The sequence below is a fragment of the Sorex fumeus genome, unplaced genomic scaffold, assembly GCF_029834395.1.
Source record: "Sorex fumeus unplaced genomic scaffold, SorFum_2.1 ptg000002l, whole genome shotgun sequence".
Taxonomy (NCBI): Eukaryota; Metazoa; Chordata; class Mammalia; order Eulipotyphla; family Soricidae; genus Sorex; species Sorex fumeus.
Genome location: NW_026606059.1, coordinates 14328279 through 14344420, shown reverse-complemented (window position 1 = coordinate 14344420; position 16142 = coordinate 14328279). Strand labels below are relative to the sequence as shown.

Genomic DNA, 16142 nt, shown 5'->3' with positions numbered 1-16142 from the left:
CCACGCGGGTTCCGGGGCCGAGACCTCCAAGCCTACTCGATTTGGAGTCGAGCATCTTCCACCCAGATCCTCCAAATTCCAGTAGGCGGGGGTCACACCCACCACCTGGCCCCCTGGCGCCGTGTAATCCCATCAGCGGCCAAGACTCAGAGACTATAAAATCCAGATCCCGGACGAGAAAAGTGCAGTCTCTGCCCCCGCGCCTGGGTGTTCCTTCCCGGAGTCCCTTGGAGGGGAGCGGGTTGAGCTTTCCTCCCCGCCCCGACCAGGGCTACGGCAGCCGAAGACCTCCAGGACCAGCCACCACCATGCTGAGACCACTCTCCGCACACCTGAAGGTACTGGCAGAGGGACAAAGCCACGCGGGTTCCGGGGCCAAGACCTCCAAGCCTACTCGATTTGGAGTCGAGCATCTTCCACCCAGATCCTCCAAATTCCAGTAGGCGGGGGTCACACCCACCACCTGGCCCCCTGGCGCTGTGTAATCCCATCAGCGGCCAAGACTCAGAGACTATAAAATTCAGATTCCGGAACCGCGCGGCCGCATTTGCGGCCGCGCGACATCTTATTATCTCATTCCTACTTTGGACAAACTTGCAGGCTATCGAATGTAGCCTGCCCACAGGGCAGAGTCTGGCAAACTCCCCGTGGCCTACCAAATATGCCAAATACCAGTAACAATGATGGGTCTCATTCTCCTAAAGAGCCGTGAATATAATCTCAGGGCTAGGATGAAAGAGACGTTACTGGGGCCTGCTCGAGGCAATCGACGATTAACAGGATGATGAAATGAAAAAAAAAAAAACTTTTCTGTTTAAGAGTTATTTCTATTTAAGAGTTATTTTGACACTGGTGGAGGGATTGGTGCTCAATCATTGTATAACTGAAACCCAAGCATGAAAGTCTGTAAGTCTACCACTGTACCTCATGATGTTTTATTAATAAAAAAATAGAAAAAAATTATTTTGAGTTTTAAACGTGAGAATGAAAGGTCAAGTGTGTAGCTCAATGGTAGAGTGCCTTGCGTATGTGAAGATCTGGTTTTAATCCTTTGTGCTGCCAAAAAAAAATTAAAAATGGAAAAGGAATTGAGTTAGCATATTAACAGGCATACATTTGGAGCACTACCAAGTAACTTTATTAGAATTAGCTTTATCAGAAGTGAAATGTTATTTTGGTCTTATCTGCAACGTCTTACTTTTTCTCCTTAGGTTTAACGTTTAGGTGCTGAGGGAAGGGTGTAATTCAGTGGGCTTCCAGTCCAAACAACAAAGGTAAGACAAGTAACTGTCACTGCCACTGTCACTGTCCTCCCGTTGTTCATTGATTTGCTCGAGCGGGCCCAGTAACGTCTCCATTGTGACATTTGTTACTGTGTTTGTCACATTGAATATGTCATGGGTAGCTTGCCAGGCTGTGCCATGCGGGCAAGATACTCTTGGTAGCTTGCTGGGCTCTCCAAGAGGGGCGGAAGAATCGAACTCAGGTCGGCTAACTGGCTATGTGCAAGGCAAAAACCCTATCTGCTGTGCTATCACTCCAGCCAGGAAGTAATAATAAGAAACACACCAGGAAAAATGGAAGAGGTCAAGAGCATTGTAAAGAAAAGCAGAATCAGGATGAGATTTATCGTGCCTGCTTATTTAATTATATATTTTATTATTTATATTCTATATACACATATAATTATATCTAATTATGTATATAATATGGACATTATGATATATAGTTTGTATAATTAATAAGTAGTGTGCTATTTTAGTAATTATAGTTGCATCTACTTATATGTGATACAATTTTATATATGTGTAGATATTTATGAAATATTTACAACACTGTAGCACTATAGCACCGTGCTCTCATTTTTCATCAATTTGCTTCAGCGGGCACCAGTAACGTCTCCATTATGAGACTTGTTACTGTTTTTGGCATGACGAATATGCCACGGGGAGCTTGCCAGGCTCTTTCGTGTGGGCAGGATACTCTCGGTAGCTTGCTGGCTCTCCAAGAGGAGCGGAGGAATCAAACCTGGGTCGACCGCATGCAAGGCAAACACTCCATCTGCTATGCTATCGCTCCAGCCCATTTACAACTCTGTGATAAATAATTTAGTCAACTAGTTTAGTTTTCAATAGTTACATATACAAATGTGTTGTTATTAAGAGAAATAATAAGGAAGGTTCAGACAGGAAACCAAAGTACCATTCTAAGTCAGGTGCATAAGAGATAGCAGATATCAAAAGGAATCGTAAGACCCAACACATTAGAGTGTCCCGTGGCAGCAGCGTGGCCTTGGAGATCCTGTCGGCACAAAGTGAAAGAACCATGAGCAGAAGGTTCCATAGGACTCACCCTATCAGAGGGTGCCTGGAGAGTTCTCCTTTATGATGCTTTCACACAGAGTAACCCAGATTCCTCTCACACAGCCTCTCGGCAGCACCTTTGAGTCGTTAAGATGCCTATGTCTTCTCTTCCCACAGCTATTTTATCTCATATGAAGATTATTACGAATGTGCCACCTCCTTCACTTCGCAGTATACCTCGTGAGTAGTGGATGCGTGGAGGGTCTCTCACTGTTTTCACTGATACTCAATTCAAATAAGAGAAATGGGCATTAAAGGGCCGCTAGGCTGCTAGGGGCAGTAGGAATCTTACTGATATTGTAAGTAATGAAAAGAAGATAAATGTGTAAATCCTGCTTTGTCTACTTGACATTATTTCAGTTCTGTCAGTAGCAAATAGTTTACTTTTACAATTTAGGATCTTTGAGAACTCACAGCACTTCAAATAACTGGAATACCTTTACAAATAAAGGAAACAAAGTCTCATAGAGGTTATGTACCTTAATCCGGCCCTTTATTTTTGATAGGTATTCAACTTTAAAGGGAAAATTTTCATTATTCAGTTCTGAAATTTACTATGATTTTATTTTTCTTGTGTAGTCTTTGATTTGTAATAGCAGGAATTCTATAGTTAAATATTTTGTAGTTTATACAACAAAAAGTTGTTTTCCATTGTATAGAGTCTAGTCCCAGAAATTTTCTTTAGACTTCTTTCCATATCTAGTAAATGCATAGAATTATTTTTAATCCACAATAACTGATATATAATATGTAATTATCCTACTAATTATCAAGATTTAAATACATTTTTGATAATAAAAGTAATAACCATGACCCTTTCCAGCTTAAATAAATCCTGACTTATTATTTTTATATAAATTGTATAATATTAATTCTATTATATAATATATATACACATTCACAATCACAATCACAAATCATCCTGTTATTCGTCGATTGCCTCGAGCAGACCCCAGTAACGTCTCCTTCATCCTAGCCCTGAGATTATATTCAAGGCTCTTTAGGAGAATGAGACCCATCATTGTTACTGGTGTTTGGCATATTGGGTATGCCACGGGGAGTTTGCCAGACTCTGCCGTGTGGACAGGCTACATTCAGTAACCTGCCAGTTTGTCCAAAGTAGGAATGAGATAATAAGATGTTATAAAAAGATGTTGCGCGGCTGGTTTTTATAGTCTCTGAGTCTTGGCCGTTGATGGGATTACACGGCACCAGGGGGCCAGTTGGTGGGTGTGACCCCTGCCTACTGGAATTTGGAGGATCTGGGTGGAGGATGCTTGGCCCAAATCCGAGTAGGCTTGGAGATCTCGGCCCCAGAACCCTTGTGACTTTGTCCCTCTGCCAGTACCTTCATGTGTGCGGAGAGCGGTCTCAGCATGGTGGTGGCTGGTCCTGGAGGTCTTTGGCTGCCGGAGCCCTGGTCAGGGCAGGGAGGAAAGCTCAACCTGCTCCCCTCCAAGGGGTCCTGGCGAGGACAGCCAGGCGCGGGGGCAGGAGACTGCACTGTTCTCTTCTGGGTGCTGGTTTTTATAGTCTCTGATTCTTGGCCGTTGATGGGATTCAAAAAGGACATTGCTGAGGTTCATAGAGTCCACCGGGGAGCAACACTGCCATCCCCAATAAACTTCTTCTATTTCCTTCACTTTACTGTCTCTATCTGTGTCAGGTGAGATTATGGACCTACCACTTTCCTGTCTCTTTACAAAAAAAAAGTTTTAAAAAGTAGAGGAACAGGGGCTGGAGCAATAGTACAAGTGGCTAGGACATTTGCCTTGCACACATCTTACCCAGGTTTGATTCCCACACCCCATAAGTTCCCCCACCCACACACCCCAAGCCTGCTAGGAGTGATTCTTGAGCGCAAAGCCAGGGGTAAGCTCTAAGCACCACCAGGACCCAAAAACATAAACAAACAAACAAACAAATCAAAAATAGATTAATTGTAAGTCTTAACTTACAGGGCACAGCTCTACCCCAGCTTTACCTGAGGTAAAGAACTGGGTCTATCTAGATATGTTTTGGGGAGATTGACCCAATCTCCCCAAATTGACCCAACTTCATCTATGTCAGAGAAAAGAACTCACTCAGGAGAACAAAGAATGATAGTGACAGAAGTTCGATTAAGTAAGGAAAGTAAGTACTGCAGACAGAGAGACAAGGGGACCCTGTAATGTACATTGGAAGAAAAACATTATTTGGATCCTAAACTAACCCAAAGGAATCAAAAAGCCTTTGAGACATAGGACCTAACTAAGAAGCCAGGAAAACTACCTGGCCACCAGGTATGACCTAAAAAGCAAAACAACAACAACAACAAATGGAAGGAAAGAAGCAAGGAAGGAGGGAAAGAATGGGAGGAGGGAGAAAAGGAGGGAGGAAGGAAAGGATAAAGGGAGAAAGGAAGGAAGGGAGGGAGAAAGGGGAGGAAGGAACGAAGGAAAGAAGGAAGGAAGGAAGGAAGGAAGGAAGGAAGGAAGGAAGGAAGGAAGGAAGGAAGGGTAAAAAACCTCTGGAGGGGCGGCCAGGGAGTGGCCCCGATGGCTCTTCCCCTGGCTAACCCAGGTTCTGGGGCTGGAGCAATAGCACAGTGGGTAGGGCGTTTGCCTTGCATGCAGCCAACATGGCGATATAGGTTCGATTCCCAGCATCCCATATGGTCCCCCGAGCACCGCCAGGAGTGATTCCTGAGTGCATGAGCCAGGAGTAACCCCTGAGCATTGCCGGGTGTGACCCAAAAAGCTAAGCCTTCCTGATGGACATATACACATTAATTGTATATATAATATAATATAATATAAATACACATAGTTTCATTAATTATAATACTTCAGGGATAAAGGTACCAAAGCCATTTGGTATCCTTGCTTCCCTGTCTCTCACTGGCACAAAGGTACCACAAAGTCCTTATTTTATGCAAATTAAAAAAATTTGGAGGGGACTGGGTCACATCCATTTGTATCCAGGGACTATTCCTGATCCTCTGGAGTGATCTCTGGCAACTATAATGTGAACTGGAAGGTACATGGAAGACAAATGTATTTTTCGGCTTTTTCCCCCCATATAGGCCACACCTGGTAGTGCTCAGTGCTTATTCCTGGTGATGTGCTCAAAGATCACTTATGATCATGCTTAGGGGGTACTATGTGCTTTGCCTGGGATCAAACTCTAATCATCCAAATCCAACTCATGTTCCCTAACCTCTGTGTCATCTTGGTGGCTCCCAAAGCAAGCATCTTACCTCTGTACTATCTCTCCTAATTTTAAACCAAAGTCCTAATTTTATTTTATTTTATTTTTATTTTTTAAATTTTTATTAGTGAGACACCATGAGGTACAGTTGTAGACTTACAGATTTTGTGCTTGGGTTTCAATTATACAATGATCAAATACCCATCCCTCCACCAGTGCCCATTTCCCACCACCACGGATCCCAGTATCCCTCCAACCCCCCATCCCACCCATACCACCCTGCCTCTGTGGCAGGGCATTCCCTTTTGTTCTCTCACTCCTTTTGGGTGTTGTGGTTTTCAAAGGAGGCATTGAGTGGCAATCATGTTTGGTCTATTGTCTACTTTCAGCATTCTTCTCCCATCCTGGGAGGATCCTCCCAACACCCTTTATTTGGTGCTCCCTTCTCTATCTGAGCTGCCTTTTCCCCTAGCATGTGTGGTTGGCCTCCAAGTCATGTATCAAGTTTTTTTTATTTTTATTTTTATTTTCATAGTTTTATTTATTTATTTTTCATCTTATATTTATTTATAGAATCACTGTGGGAAAAGTTACTAAGCTTTCAGGTTTAAGTCTCAGTAATACAATGATCAAACACCTCTCCCTTCACCAGTACTCATTTTTCCCCACCAAGAACTCCAATATACCCCCCTCCTACCCCTCCCAATGCCTATGAGGCAGATGATTTCCACTTAACTCTTCTCTACATTGATAACACTCATCATTTCGACAAAAGATGCACTATTATTGTTTAGAATTTCCCCCCGCAACAATCAGAATCGCTGAAAAGGCATTGCAAAATATTTTGTTTTCTATAGCTGGTCATGAGAATCATAAAATGTTGCATGGCCCCTATTGCAGCCATGCAATTTTGGATTTCTGCAAAGAGCCAGATAATCATGAGATTGGTTTCTGTGCATCTGGTGTTATGGCTGTGCTGGAGAGCCGCTCATGGGAGGCAAATCAGGACCTCGGTAGGGTGTGAAGGACAAGCCGGTACCACCCATTTCCCATGATACTGCAGTTGCCCCGTCACCGCTGGCTCATACCTGGCTGTCCTATAAGCTCTGAGGTGGCGATCACCTTGCTGCCGGGGGTGGGGGGGGACAGAATGTCCTAATTTTAAACCAAATTAATTCCTAGTTAGGTGCTTTTGTTTTATTATTGAGTAAAGTTATTGGATGTACAAATTTTGCATTTATATGCAAGTAGATTTGAAAGAAAATAATTTCCACACTACAAATTTAATTGTGTAAGAAAACAAACAAATGCACAAATCACCTTAATTTTAATGTAGCTGCCTGGGAAGCTGATATGTGAAAGTTAAAAAATTAAGTTCATTTAGAATCAATGGGATTAGTTACCTACTACTCTCTGTGGGGTCTTCAAAGGACACTTCTCTGAAGTGATTAAAGGATAAAAAATTCAGCAACAATTTGTATCTCAAATTGAATAGAGCTTAATGGAAAGTAATGAAGTTCTTGATTTTTCCCTTTAGAGGCTCTGACTTGATGCTCGATGTCTGTGACTTCTCTTTGGGGATGTGTCCTGTTTGCTTAATAATGATGGCATTGTGCTAACTCTACCAAGTAGACAATTTCTCACTGCAAACTCTGCAGAAACAATGATCTTATGAAAGCATAGGCAAATTATATAAGGGAAACATAAATATAAATAATTTAAAATGCAATAAACACAAACAGGAGGTTTAGATAGGAACATAAATAAAAAAATAACCAAAGCGGCAAAAGGGCCTGTGGGATAGTACAAAAATTAAGGCACCGGGGCTGGGGTGATAGCACAGCAGGTAGGGTGTTTGCATTACGCAGCCAACCTGGGTTCTATTCCCAGCATCCCATATGGTCCCCCGAGCACCGCCAGGAGTAATTCCTGAGTACAAAGCCAGGAGTAACCCCCGAGCATCACCAGGTATGACCCAAAAAGAAAAAAAAAAGTTAAGGCTTTTGCTTTGCATATACTTGCTTGAATCCCATTATGGCATCTGTCTCTCTCCACTGTCCACCTCCTAACAGAGATCTAGGTGTGACCCTTGAGCAATAGTGGATGTGGCCCCCAAGCCAAGGAAAAAAACAAAGGAAAAATTCTAGTGTTTATATACCATTATGATTATGATCATCCTATTCATCGATTGCCTCGAGCAGGCACCAATGATGTCTCCTTCGTCCTAGCCCTGAGATTCTAAAAAGTGCTACATTCAAGGCTCTTTCAGGGTTAGGAGAATGAGACCCATCATTGTTACTGGTATTTGGCATATTGGGTACGCCACGGGGAGTTTGCCATGTTGACAGGTTACAATTGGTAGCCTGCCAGGTTGTCCAAAGCAAGAATGAGATAATAAGATGTTGAGTGGCCGCAAATGCCTTGCATCCTTCCTTCTCCCACTTAGAAGAATTCTTGTTGTTATGGTGGGTCAACGTGACCCAGGATACTCTCCTATATCAAGATCTGCACCTTAGCAGCCTAAGTGCCAACTGAGTCACTGTCACTGTCTTCCCATTGTTCATCAATTTGCTCGAGCAACGTCCCAGTAACGTCTCCATCATGAGACTTGTTGTTACTGTGTTTGGCATATCGAATACACCACGGGTAGCTTGCCAGGCTTTGCTGTGCAGGTGAGATACTCTTGGTAGCTTGCCGGGCTCTCCAAGAGGGGTGGAGGAATCAAACTGGGGTCGGCCATGTTGGCTGTGTGCAAGGCAAATGCCCTACTGCTGCACTATCACTCCAGTCCTTATAACTGAGTATTCCCTTGTATATATGTACCGTAATCTCTTTATCCAGTCATTGCTCTTAGACACTTGGGTTATTTCCAGATTTTTGTTATTGTGAATAGTGCCACAATGAACACAGGAAGGCAAAAGCCTTCCAAAGAGATTTGTGGGCTCTTGAAGTATATGCCAAGAAGTGACAATGCAGGTTATATAGGACCTCAGTTCTTAGGATTTTGAGATGTATCCATGTTGTTTTCTAGAAAGTTTGGACTAGTCAACATCCCCACCAGCAAAGAATGAGGGTCTTTTTTTCTTTACATCTTCTTCAACACTGATTGTTTTTGCTCTTATGTGATATGTTCCAATCTCTGAGGTGGAATCTTGATATCTCATTCTTGCTAAGATTTACATTTCCCTGATGATCAATGATGAAGAACATTTTTAAAACCATTGCCTTTGGACACCTGTGTCTTTTTTGAGAAAGTTTCTGTTTATCTCTTCTATATTGCCATTTATTGATGAGGTTGTCTTTTTTTCTTTATAAGTTGTACCAGTGATTTTTTTTTATCTTGGATATTAATCCTTTGTCAGTTACAGTGGAGGGAATATATTTTCTCCTAGTCTTTGGGGTTTCCTTTTATTCTGGTGATTTCTCTTGCAGTGCAGAAGCTTCTTAGTTTGATATAATCCTGTTTGTTTATCATTGCTTCCTTTTGTTTGACCAATGGCATTAAATTATTGAAGATCCTTGTAGATTCAGTATCATAAAGTGTTCTACCTATGTTTTTTTCAATACAATTTAATGGATTCAGGTTTAGTATCAAGGTCATTAAGCCATTTTTATTTGAATTTTATGCATGGTTTTAGAAAGAGGTCCAAGTTCTTTTTTTTTCCCCCTGCATATGAGCTTTCCCAACTCAATTTCTTGGAGACCTTCCTTCTTCCTTGCTCCCTTCCTACTTTTTACTTTTTGTCAACAATTAACCTGAAGATCTGTCTCTTGACTTAGTTATCTATTTTATTGGTCTGAGTTTGGTCTTATTTCATTACCACACTGTTTTGATTACTATCACTTTATATTGTAGTTTGAAATTGGAAGAGAGAACACATTCCATATTTTTTCCTAGGATTGCTTTGACTATTTGGGGTGTGTGTGTGTGTGTGTGTGTGTGTGTGTGTGTTGTAGGGGGTGTATTACTTCCTATAAATTTTAACAGTGTTTCAGCCATATTTTTTAAAATGTCAAGGGTACTTTTATTAAGGGTATATTGAATATATAATGCCTTGGACAATATTATCATTTTGATAATAGTAATCTTTTTAATCCACAAAATGGGATATCTTTCTATTCCCTCATGTTTTATTTTTATTTGTCCTTGTATTTTTATTATATGTCTTTGACCTCTTTTATTAATCTTATTACCAGGTACTAGATTTTCTGAGGCACAATTATGAATGGGTATTTAAAAACATTTCTCACTTATTCTTCTATTTCATTATTTGAAATTAAAAAAACCATGGAATTATTCACATTGATTTCATAGCTTACCACTTTACTACACAAGTATGCTATTTCTAGGAGCTTTTATTTGTAGTGTCTTTAGAGTTTTTTAGGTATTGTTTCAGTCATCTGCATATAGTGGCAGTTTGACTTCTTTCCAATTTGAATGTCCTTAATATCTTTTTCTTATTTGTTATGGCAATTCTACACTGAAAAGCAGGGTGAGAGTGAGCAAACTTACTTGTCTTTTCCTGATATTAGAGAGAGGGCTTTTAGTTTTTCACCATTGAATATGATGTTTGCTTTGGGCTTGTAGCAAATGGCTAATTATGTTGAAGTAGATTCCTCCCACCCCATGTTATTGAAAGTTCTTCTCATGAATGGGTTTTAGATTTTTTTATCCTGCTTTTATCCTGGTTTTATCCTGCTTCTATTGATATGATCACATGACTCTTAATTTTCCTTTCATTGATATAGCGTATTCCACCAATTGACTTATTTCTTTAGTATGAATTCTTTTAGGTCATAGTGTATGATATTTTTTGATGTATTGTTTGCTAACATTTAATTAGGGATCTTTGTATCAGTATACACCAGGAATGTGGGTCGGTTGTTCTTTTTTAAAAAATAATAATTATTGTTGTTATTATTTTGATGTCTATGATGCTGTTAGTATCAGGGTAATGTTTGTCTCATAGACACTGTAATTTAGAGTCAATAGATTCTTCCAACCACTATTGCTTTGGTAGGTGTTTGTGGGGGACAAGTAGGTGAGTGGTCTAGGAATAAGTTCCTGCTAGCTCCTGGAGCTTATTGGACAGCTAAGGACATGCTGGAGGCTTGGGGGTTCACTGCAGGTGACACAAGTGTGTGCTGCTAGGGGTGTGTTGTAGTATGATATCATGATATCATTAGGACTATGTGCTAATGAATCTAAGACCAAGAAAAGAGCTAGCAGGAAGTGGCAAGGCCTCTGACTTGCTGGGGGACAGTCCCGTGAACGCATTCAGTTTCCTCAGTGAAGAGGCAGGCAGGAGTGAAGAGGAAGCGGGTTGAGACCCATTATTATTAATATTTGATTTCCTAAAGAGAATGAAGAAAAATCTTAAAAATATTTAACAGAAGGGAGGGCAGAGTTCATCTTTTCACTGGGGGATTTTTTTCTTTACTTACCTTTAGAAATACGGTCTAGTTAGCTACCATTTGGTTAATATGCTAAATTTCTATTTTCTTTATGCTTATTGGACTTATCCTTCTGAATAAGGTCAAGTAAAAGTGTACTTTACATTTTGAGTACCAATTTGTTTGGGAAAAAACATTTTTGTGGGTGATTCTTTTTTTATTTTGGCCAGAGAGGGGACAGTTACACCTGGCAATGCTCATTCCTGGCTCTGCACTCAGGAATCACTTATGTAGGTGTTCAGGGATCCAGATGGGATGCCAGGGATCAAACCCAGGTCAGCCCATGCAACACAAATAAATGCCCTACTTGCCGTACTATGCTCTGGACCCATATTTTTTTGTGCTTTAAAAGAGAGTATTGTTCCAGTAACAAAAAGTTCACAGTGTATCCTATAGCTGTATTTAACTTGTCCCTATCTGTGTATCAGGTTAAGTTGGAGGAAAAAGAATTCAAGAGACCACAGACACTTTACCGAGTTTAGAAACCAGGCTTCACTCCAAGTGTTTTTCTTTGCTCCTTTTTTCATTTTGATGGTGTACATTTACAGAAAACCTGAAAAAATGGTGTCATTATTCCTCAACACTTCAAGGTCGTTTCCTATAATTTGAGACTTTTTCAGTTCCTTAGAAGCTAAAGATAAAGGAGCTTCAAAATGTGTATTTTTATGGAAACTATTTTAAAGTCTTAAAAGTCCATTTAACTCCTAGAAGTGTAAGCAAGAAAAAGGAGGTTTATCAGTGAAGAGGAAAGGCAGGAATGTCAACTTGTGTAATGTATAAAGAAAACAAGATTTCAAGTGATCTGAAATAAATAATAGCAATACTAAAAAGGAAAAAAAGGTCTGGGAAAGATGGTTGAATGTATGTATCGATATTTTAATCATCAAAAACTGTCCATATGGAAAAGTTCGTTAATTTAGGAAAATTAATATTAGAAAATTTGTTTTTCAAATTTGCAAAGTAACTTTTTTGTTTCTTTCAATTCTAAAGGAGAAAAGATAGATATTCTATTGTACAAGCAGACATTATTATTTTGTTGTCACTGTCATAATAAACTTAATGTACTGTACTTTTATTGGAAAAATCTTGAATCGTCTTTTAAAATTAAGTTCTGACAATACACCTTGCATGCTCAGATTATTTGTTGTGGGAAATTCAACTCGGAAATGCCTCTTGGCTTAGTTCTCTGTTATCAATCCTTCAGCTGTCTCATATTGATTCTCTATCATCTTTGTCTGAAATTAGTCTTCCTAACAGAATGTGGATCCAGTCACTCTTCTCAAGTCATATGTGTGAATGTATTTTATATTTTCATTCTTTTTGTCAAAACTTCCAGTTCATCAGGCATTATTATTTGCTCTCTATTGAAAGCTATGAAGATTTTCTGAAGTTTGCAATTTACTTCTCTATCAGCAGAGAGTCAGTAATATTTAGTCTTGACTGTATGTTTGTCACCTTTTATTTTTCAGAGATGGCTCATCGTGCTTTATACTTTGAGCTTTTATATTTATTTGTGACTTTGCATGTATTAGATTATAACATTTATGAGTGATATTTTTTGTCTTGATATTGATTAACTGTTTGCCAAAATATTTTGCTTAGAAGATCAGAACCAAACTGAATTTTCACACTAGTAATTAAACTTCTCTTTTGCGTAAGTTCAAGTACTTCTTGAACTGTCAGGGACCAGGGTATTTGCTCAGAGGGTTAGTTCCCAAGCTCTGCATGTCTTCCCTGAGGTCCTGTGAATAACCCCCGAGTACCACCAGTTTGTCCCTGACCCCCTCCAGTCACAATACTTATTATTTATCTTGGAAATTCAGTAACCTTCAGAATAACCAGTCTCTTTGTAAATCAGTGTTTTTGCTTTCCTCTTTCGATTTAAGTATTCTACTTAACTTTTCAGATTCAGGCCTTGATAGGAATATGGAATGATTATACTTCTGTGTCTTTATTTCTATTCTATTATTCAGAAAAATTCATATATAAGACTTTAATGTATTATCTTCTTTTCTCCATTTGGTTATGTTGGTCTCTAGATGATTATATTCTCTTGAATCTTTATTATGATTTTTTCTGATTCAGATGAACATTATTTATCTAATTACTTCTTTCTTTAATACAGTTCATGATTTTTAATTTATTTTATTGTTCAAGCTTAATGCCGTGTAGCTCTGTTTCTCTTTCTACAAAAATAAGTGTGAGAGAGAGAGAGAATGTGAGAGCATTTCCCCCACTTTTGAGCATATTTCTTCTCATGCATATCTTTCCATAGGGTATGTTTTGCCTATGTACCAGGAGTATTGTGAAAATACTTTGGGGGGGTTGCTCAGAGTTTACTCCTAGCTTTGTGCTCTGGAGAATCTGAATTGTGGTCAGGCTTAAATGGGGGATGGCTGTCTGCCTTAACCAGTATCTTAATCTCTGTACTTAACTTCTGTACTCTTTGGCCCCAAGGCTGGGCTTCTGTGCCAACTCTTATTTATAGATGTTTTGATTAGCCATTTTACCTCTGCTTCTTGATTGACATTTCTCAAGCATCTTATGTTTATTTTATATTATTTTAAGAATTAACTTAGAGATTTAAGAGAACAATAAAAATTAAAAGGACATTTAATGATAGTAATAATATTGAAAGGACAATTAATAGTAATTGGCAGCTATAATTATGATACAATCATAACTATTATGACATAATTATGACAGATATGACATTATTATAACATAATTATAATTATGACATTGTCATGATATAATTATCATTTTAATGGAAAGGACATTTAATAATATTATTAACCATGAACATTTTGTATGTTTATTTATTATTATGTAGTTTTAGATTATTAACATCAGAATGGGATTTAAGTGTATACGAGTCAATTAGATAGCAATTATCTAGAATAGAAATGATAGCAACTACATTGGCATATACTAGTAGAGTATATTATAAAGCATATTTCAGTCATGTATATAGGAACTATATAGTTTAGAATAATTATAGCATATAATTACTACTGTGTGGAATTATAACTCCTGCTGAACCATTGATTTTTTTTTCCTGTGAAAATTCCAGTTCTGTATTTTAGTCTGTGCTAGAATTTACATTTTACCTACTTGTGTAAAAATTCTACTGATACTGCTAGTTTATTAATTCTATTTCTGTTGCTGTTACTGCTGAGATTTTTTTTTTTTGGAATAATGTAGTAAGCCATAGCTCATGGTCTATAGTGAGTTCATTTGCAAAGTGGACAATGACACGCCTTTGACAAGGTCTTTGTGTGTTCTGTTTTTTCACTAACATACTCTGACAGTTCCATATGGTTATTGTGACAATTTTTTTTGTGGCCCTTCTCTCTCTGTTATCTTACCCTGTAGTCAACCGAAATTGTCCAGTATCACTATAAATAGTAGTTTACTATATTATAAAAGGTCTAATTATTTTATTGGTTTTTTTAGCTTTTTATAAGGAATATTTGCCTAAATTTAAAGGGTAACCTCATTAGGGAAGAGGAGTTTAGTTTTATTTTAACTTTCACTAAACATTATTTAACACATAATTTTCTTGGCTAAAATGGGAGCTCAATTTCTAATTTAGAAAAGGGAACTCAGATAGAGAAGGGAGCATCCTTAAATAAAGGGTATTGGGAGGATCCTCCCAGGATGGGAGAAACGTGCTGAAAGTAGACTATAGACCGAACATGAAGGCCACTCAATGCCTCTTTTGCAAACCACAGCACCCAAAAGCAGAGAGAGAGAACAAAAGGGAATGCCCTGCCACAGAGGCAGGGTGGGATGGGGGGGATGGGGGTGGGAGGGATACTGCGATTAGTGGTGGTGGAAAATGGGCACTGATGTAGGGATGGGTACTTGATCATTGCACAACTGAAACTCAAGCACGAAAATTTGTAAGTCTACAACTGTACCTCATGGTGTTTCACTAATGAAAATTTAAAAAAAAAAGAAAAAAGAAAACAAACAAACAATTTTCTTTTAGGTGCAATGATTTCCAATACTGTTAATGATGGAATTTCATGCACGAAAACTTCTAGCACCATGACCTAGCCTGCTTTCCTCCACTGTATCCTAGCGTTCTCTCACTCCAGTTATCCTCCCCCCCACTCCACTACTTCAGAAATAAATGTCCTACTGAACAAAAGTTCTCAGTTTCTTTTTCCTTGGACATTTGTTACTGTTTTTCTATATGTCACATATGAGGTAGGTGACCTGTGTCTGTCCCGTCTGTCCCTCTCCTTCTGACCAATTTCACTTAGCATAATGTTCTTCAGATTCATCCATGTAGCAGAAAATTGCATGATTTTATCTTTTTTTCATAGTGAAGTATTTCAGTGTATAAATGTATCAGAGTTCTATTATCAAATCATCTTGGACACTTATAAGCAAAAGTCAAGGTAAAACAAGTGGGACTATTTCAAACTAAGAAGCTTCTGTACTGTAAAAAAAAAAATGATGATATGCATGATATGCTTTCAGCAACAGTATTGCAAACCACAGTGCCTAAAAGGGGGATAGAGATGGGGAGTGGGAGGGAGGGGAGGCAAAGAAAGAGAGAGAGAGAGAGAGAGAGAGAGAGAGAGAGAGAGAGAGAGAGAGACAGAGACAGAGACAGAGAGATAGAGAGAAAGACCGAGAGATAGAGAAAGGGACTGAGAGAAGGAGTGAAGGAGGGAGAGCGAGAGCAAGAGAGCGAGAGAGCAAGCAAGAGACAGAGACAGAGGGAGGGAGGGAGAGAAAGAGAGTGAGAGAGACAGAGAGAAAATGTCTGCCATAGGAGCAGACAGGCTAAGCTTGGACATTGGTGATGGGAAATTTACACTGGTGAAGCAAAGGGTATTGGGACAGAACAGTTCAACTTTTGGATTTTACAGTTGTAATTTTATGCTGCTACCTTTTTGCATTAAACATTATTCCTTTTATTGGTAAAGGTAAAGGTAAAGGCCCTCCCGTTGATCGTCGATTTGCTCGAGCGGGCCCAGTAACTTCTCCATCGGAGACTTTGTTGTTACTGTGTCTGGCATATCGAATACTCTCGGTAGCTTGCCGGGCTCTCCGAGAGGGGCGGAGGAATCGAACTCGGGTCGGCCATGTTGGCCGCGTGTAAGGCGAACGCCCTACCCG

General features: G+C 39.3%; 1 protein-coding gene across 1 annotated transcript in view; it reads left to right on the top strand.

The window, feature by feature from the left end:
- The first annotated feature begins 2455 nt into the window (after nt 1-2455).
- Nucleotides 2456-16142, top strand: part of CNBD1 (cyclic nucleotide binding domain containing 1) — a 400318-nt gene continuing 386631 nt past the window's right edge. Inside the window, exon 1 of the mRNA XM_056112619.1 lies at nt 2456-2543. Coding sequence (XP_055968594.1) covers nt 2456-2543 — 88 coding nt within the window. The remainder of the gene's footprint in view (nt 2544-16142) is intronic.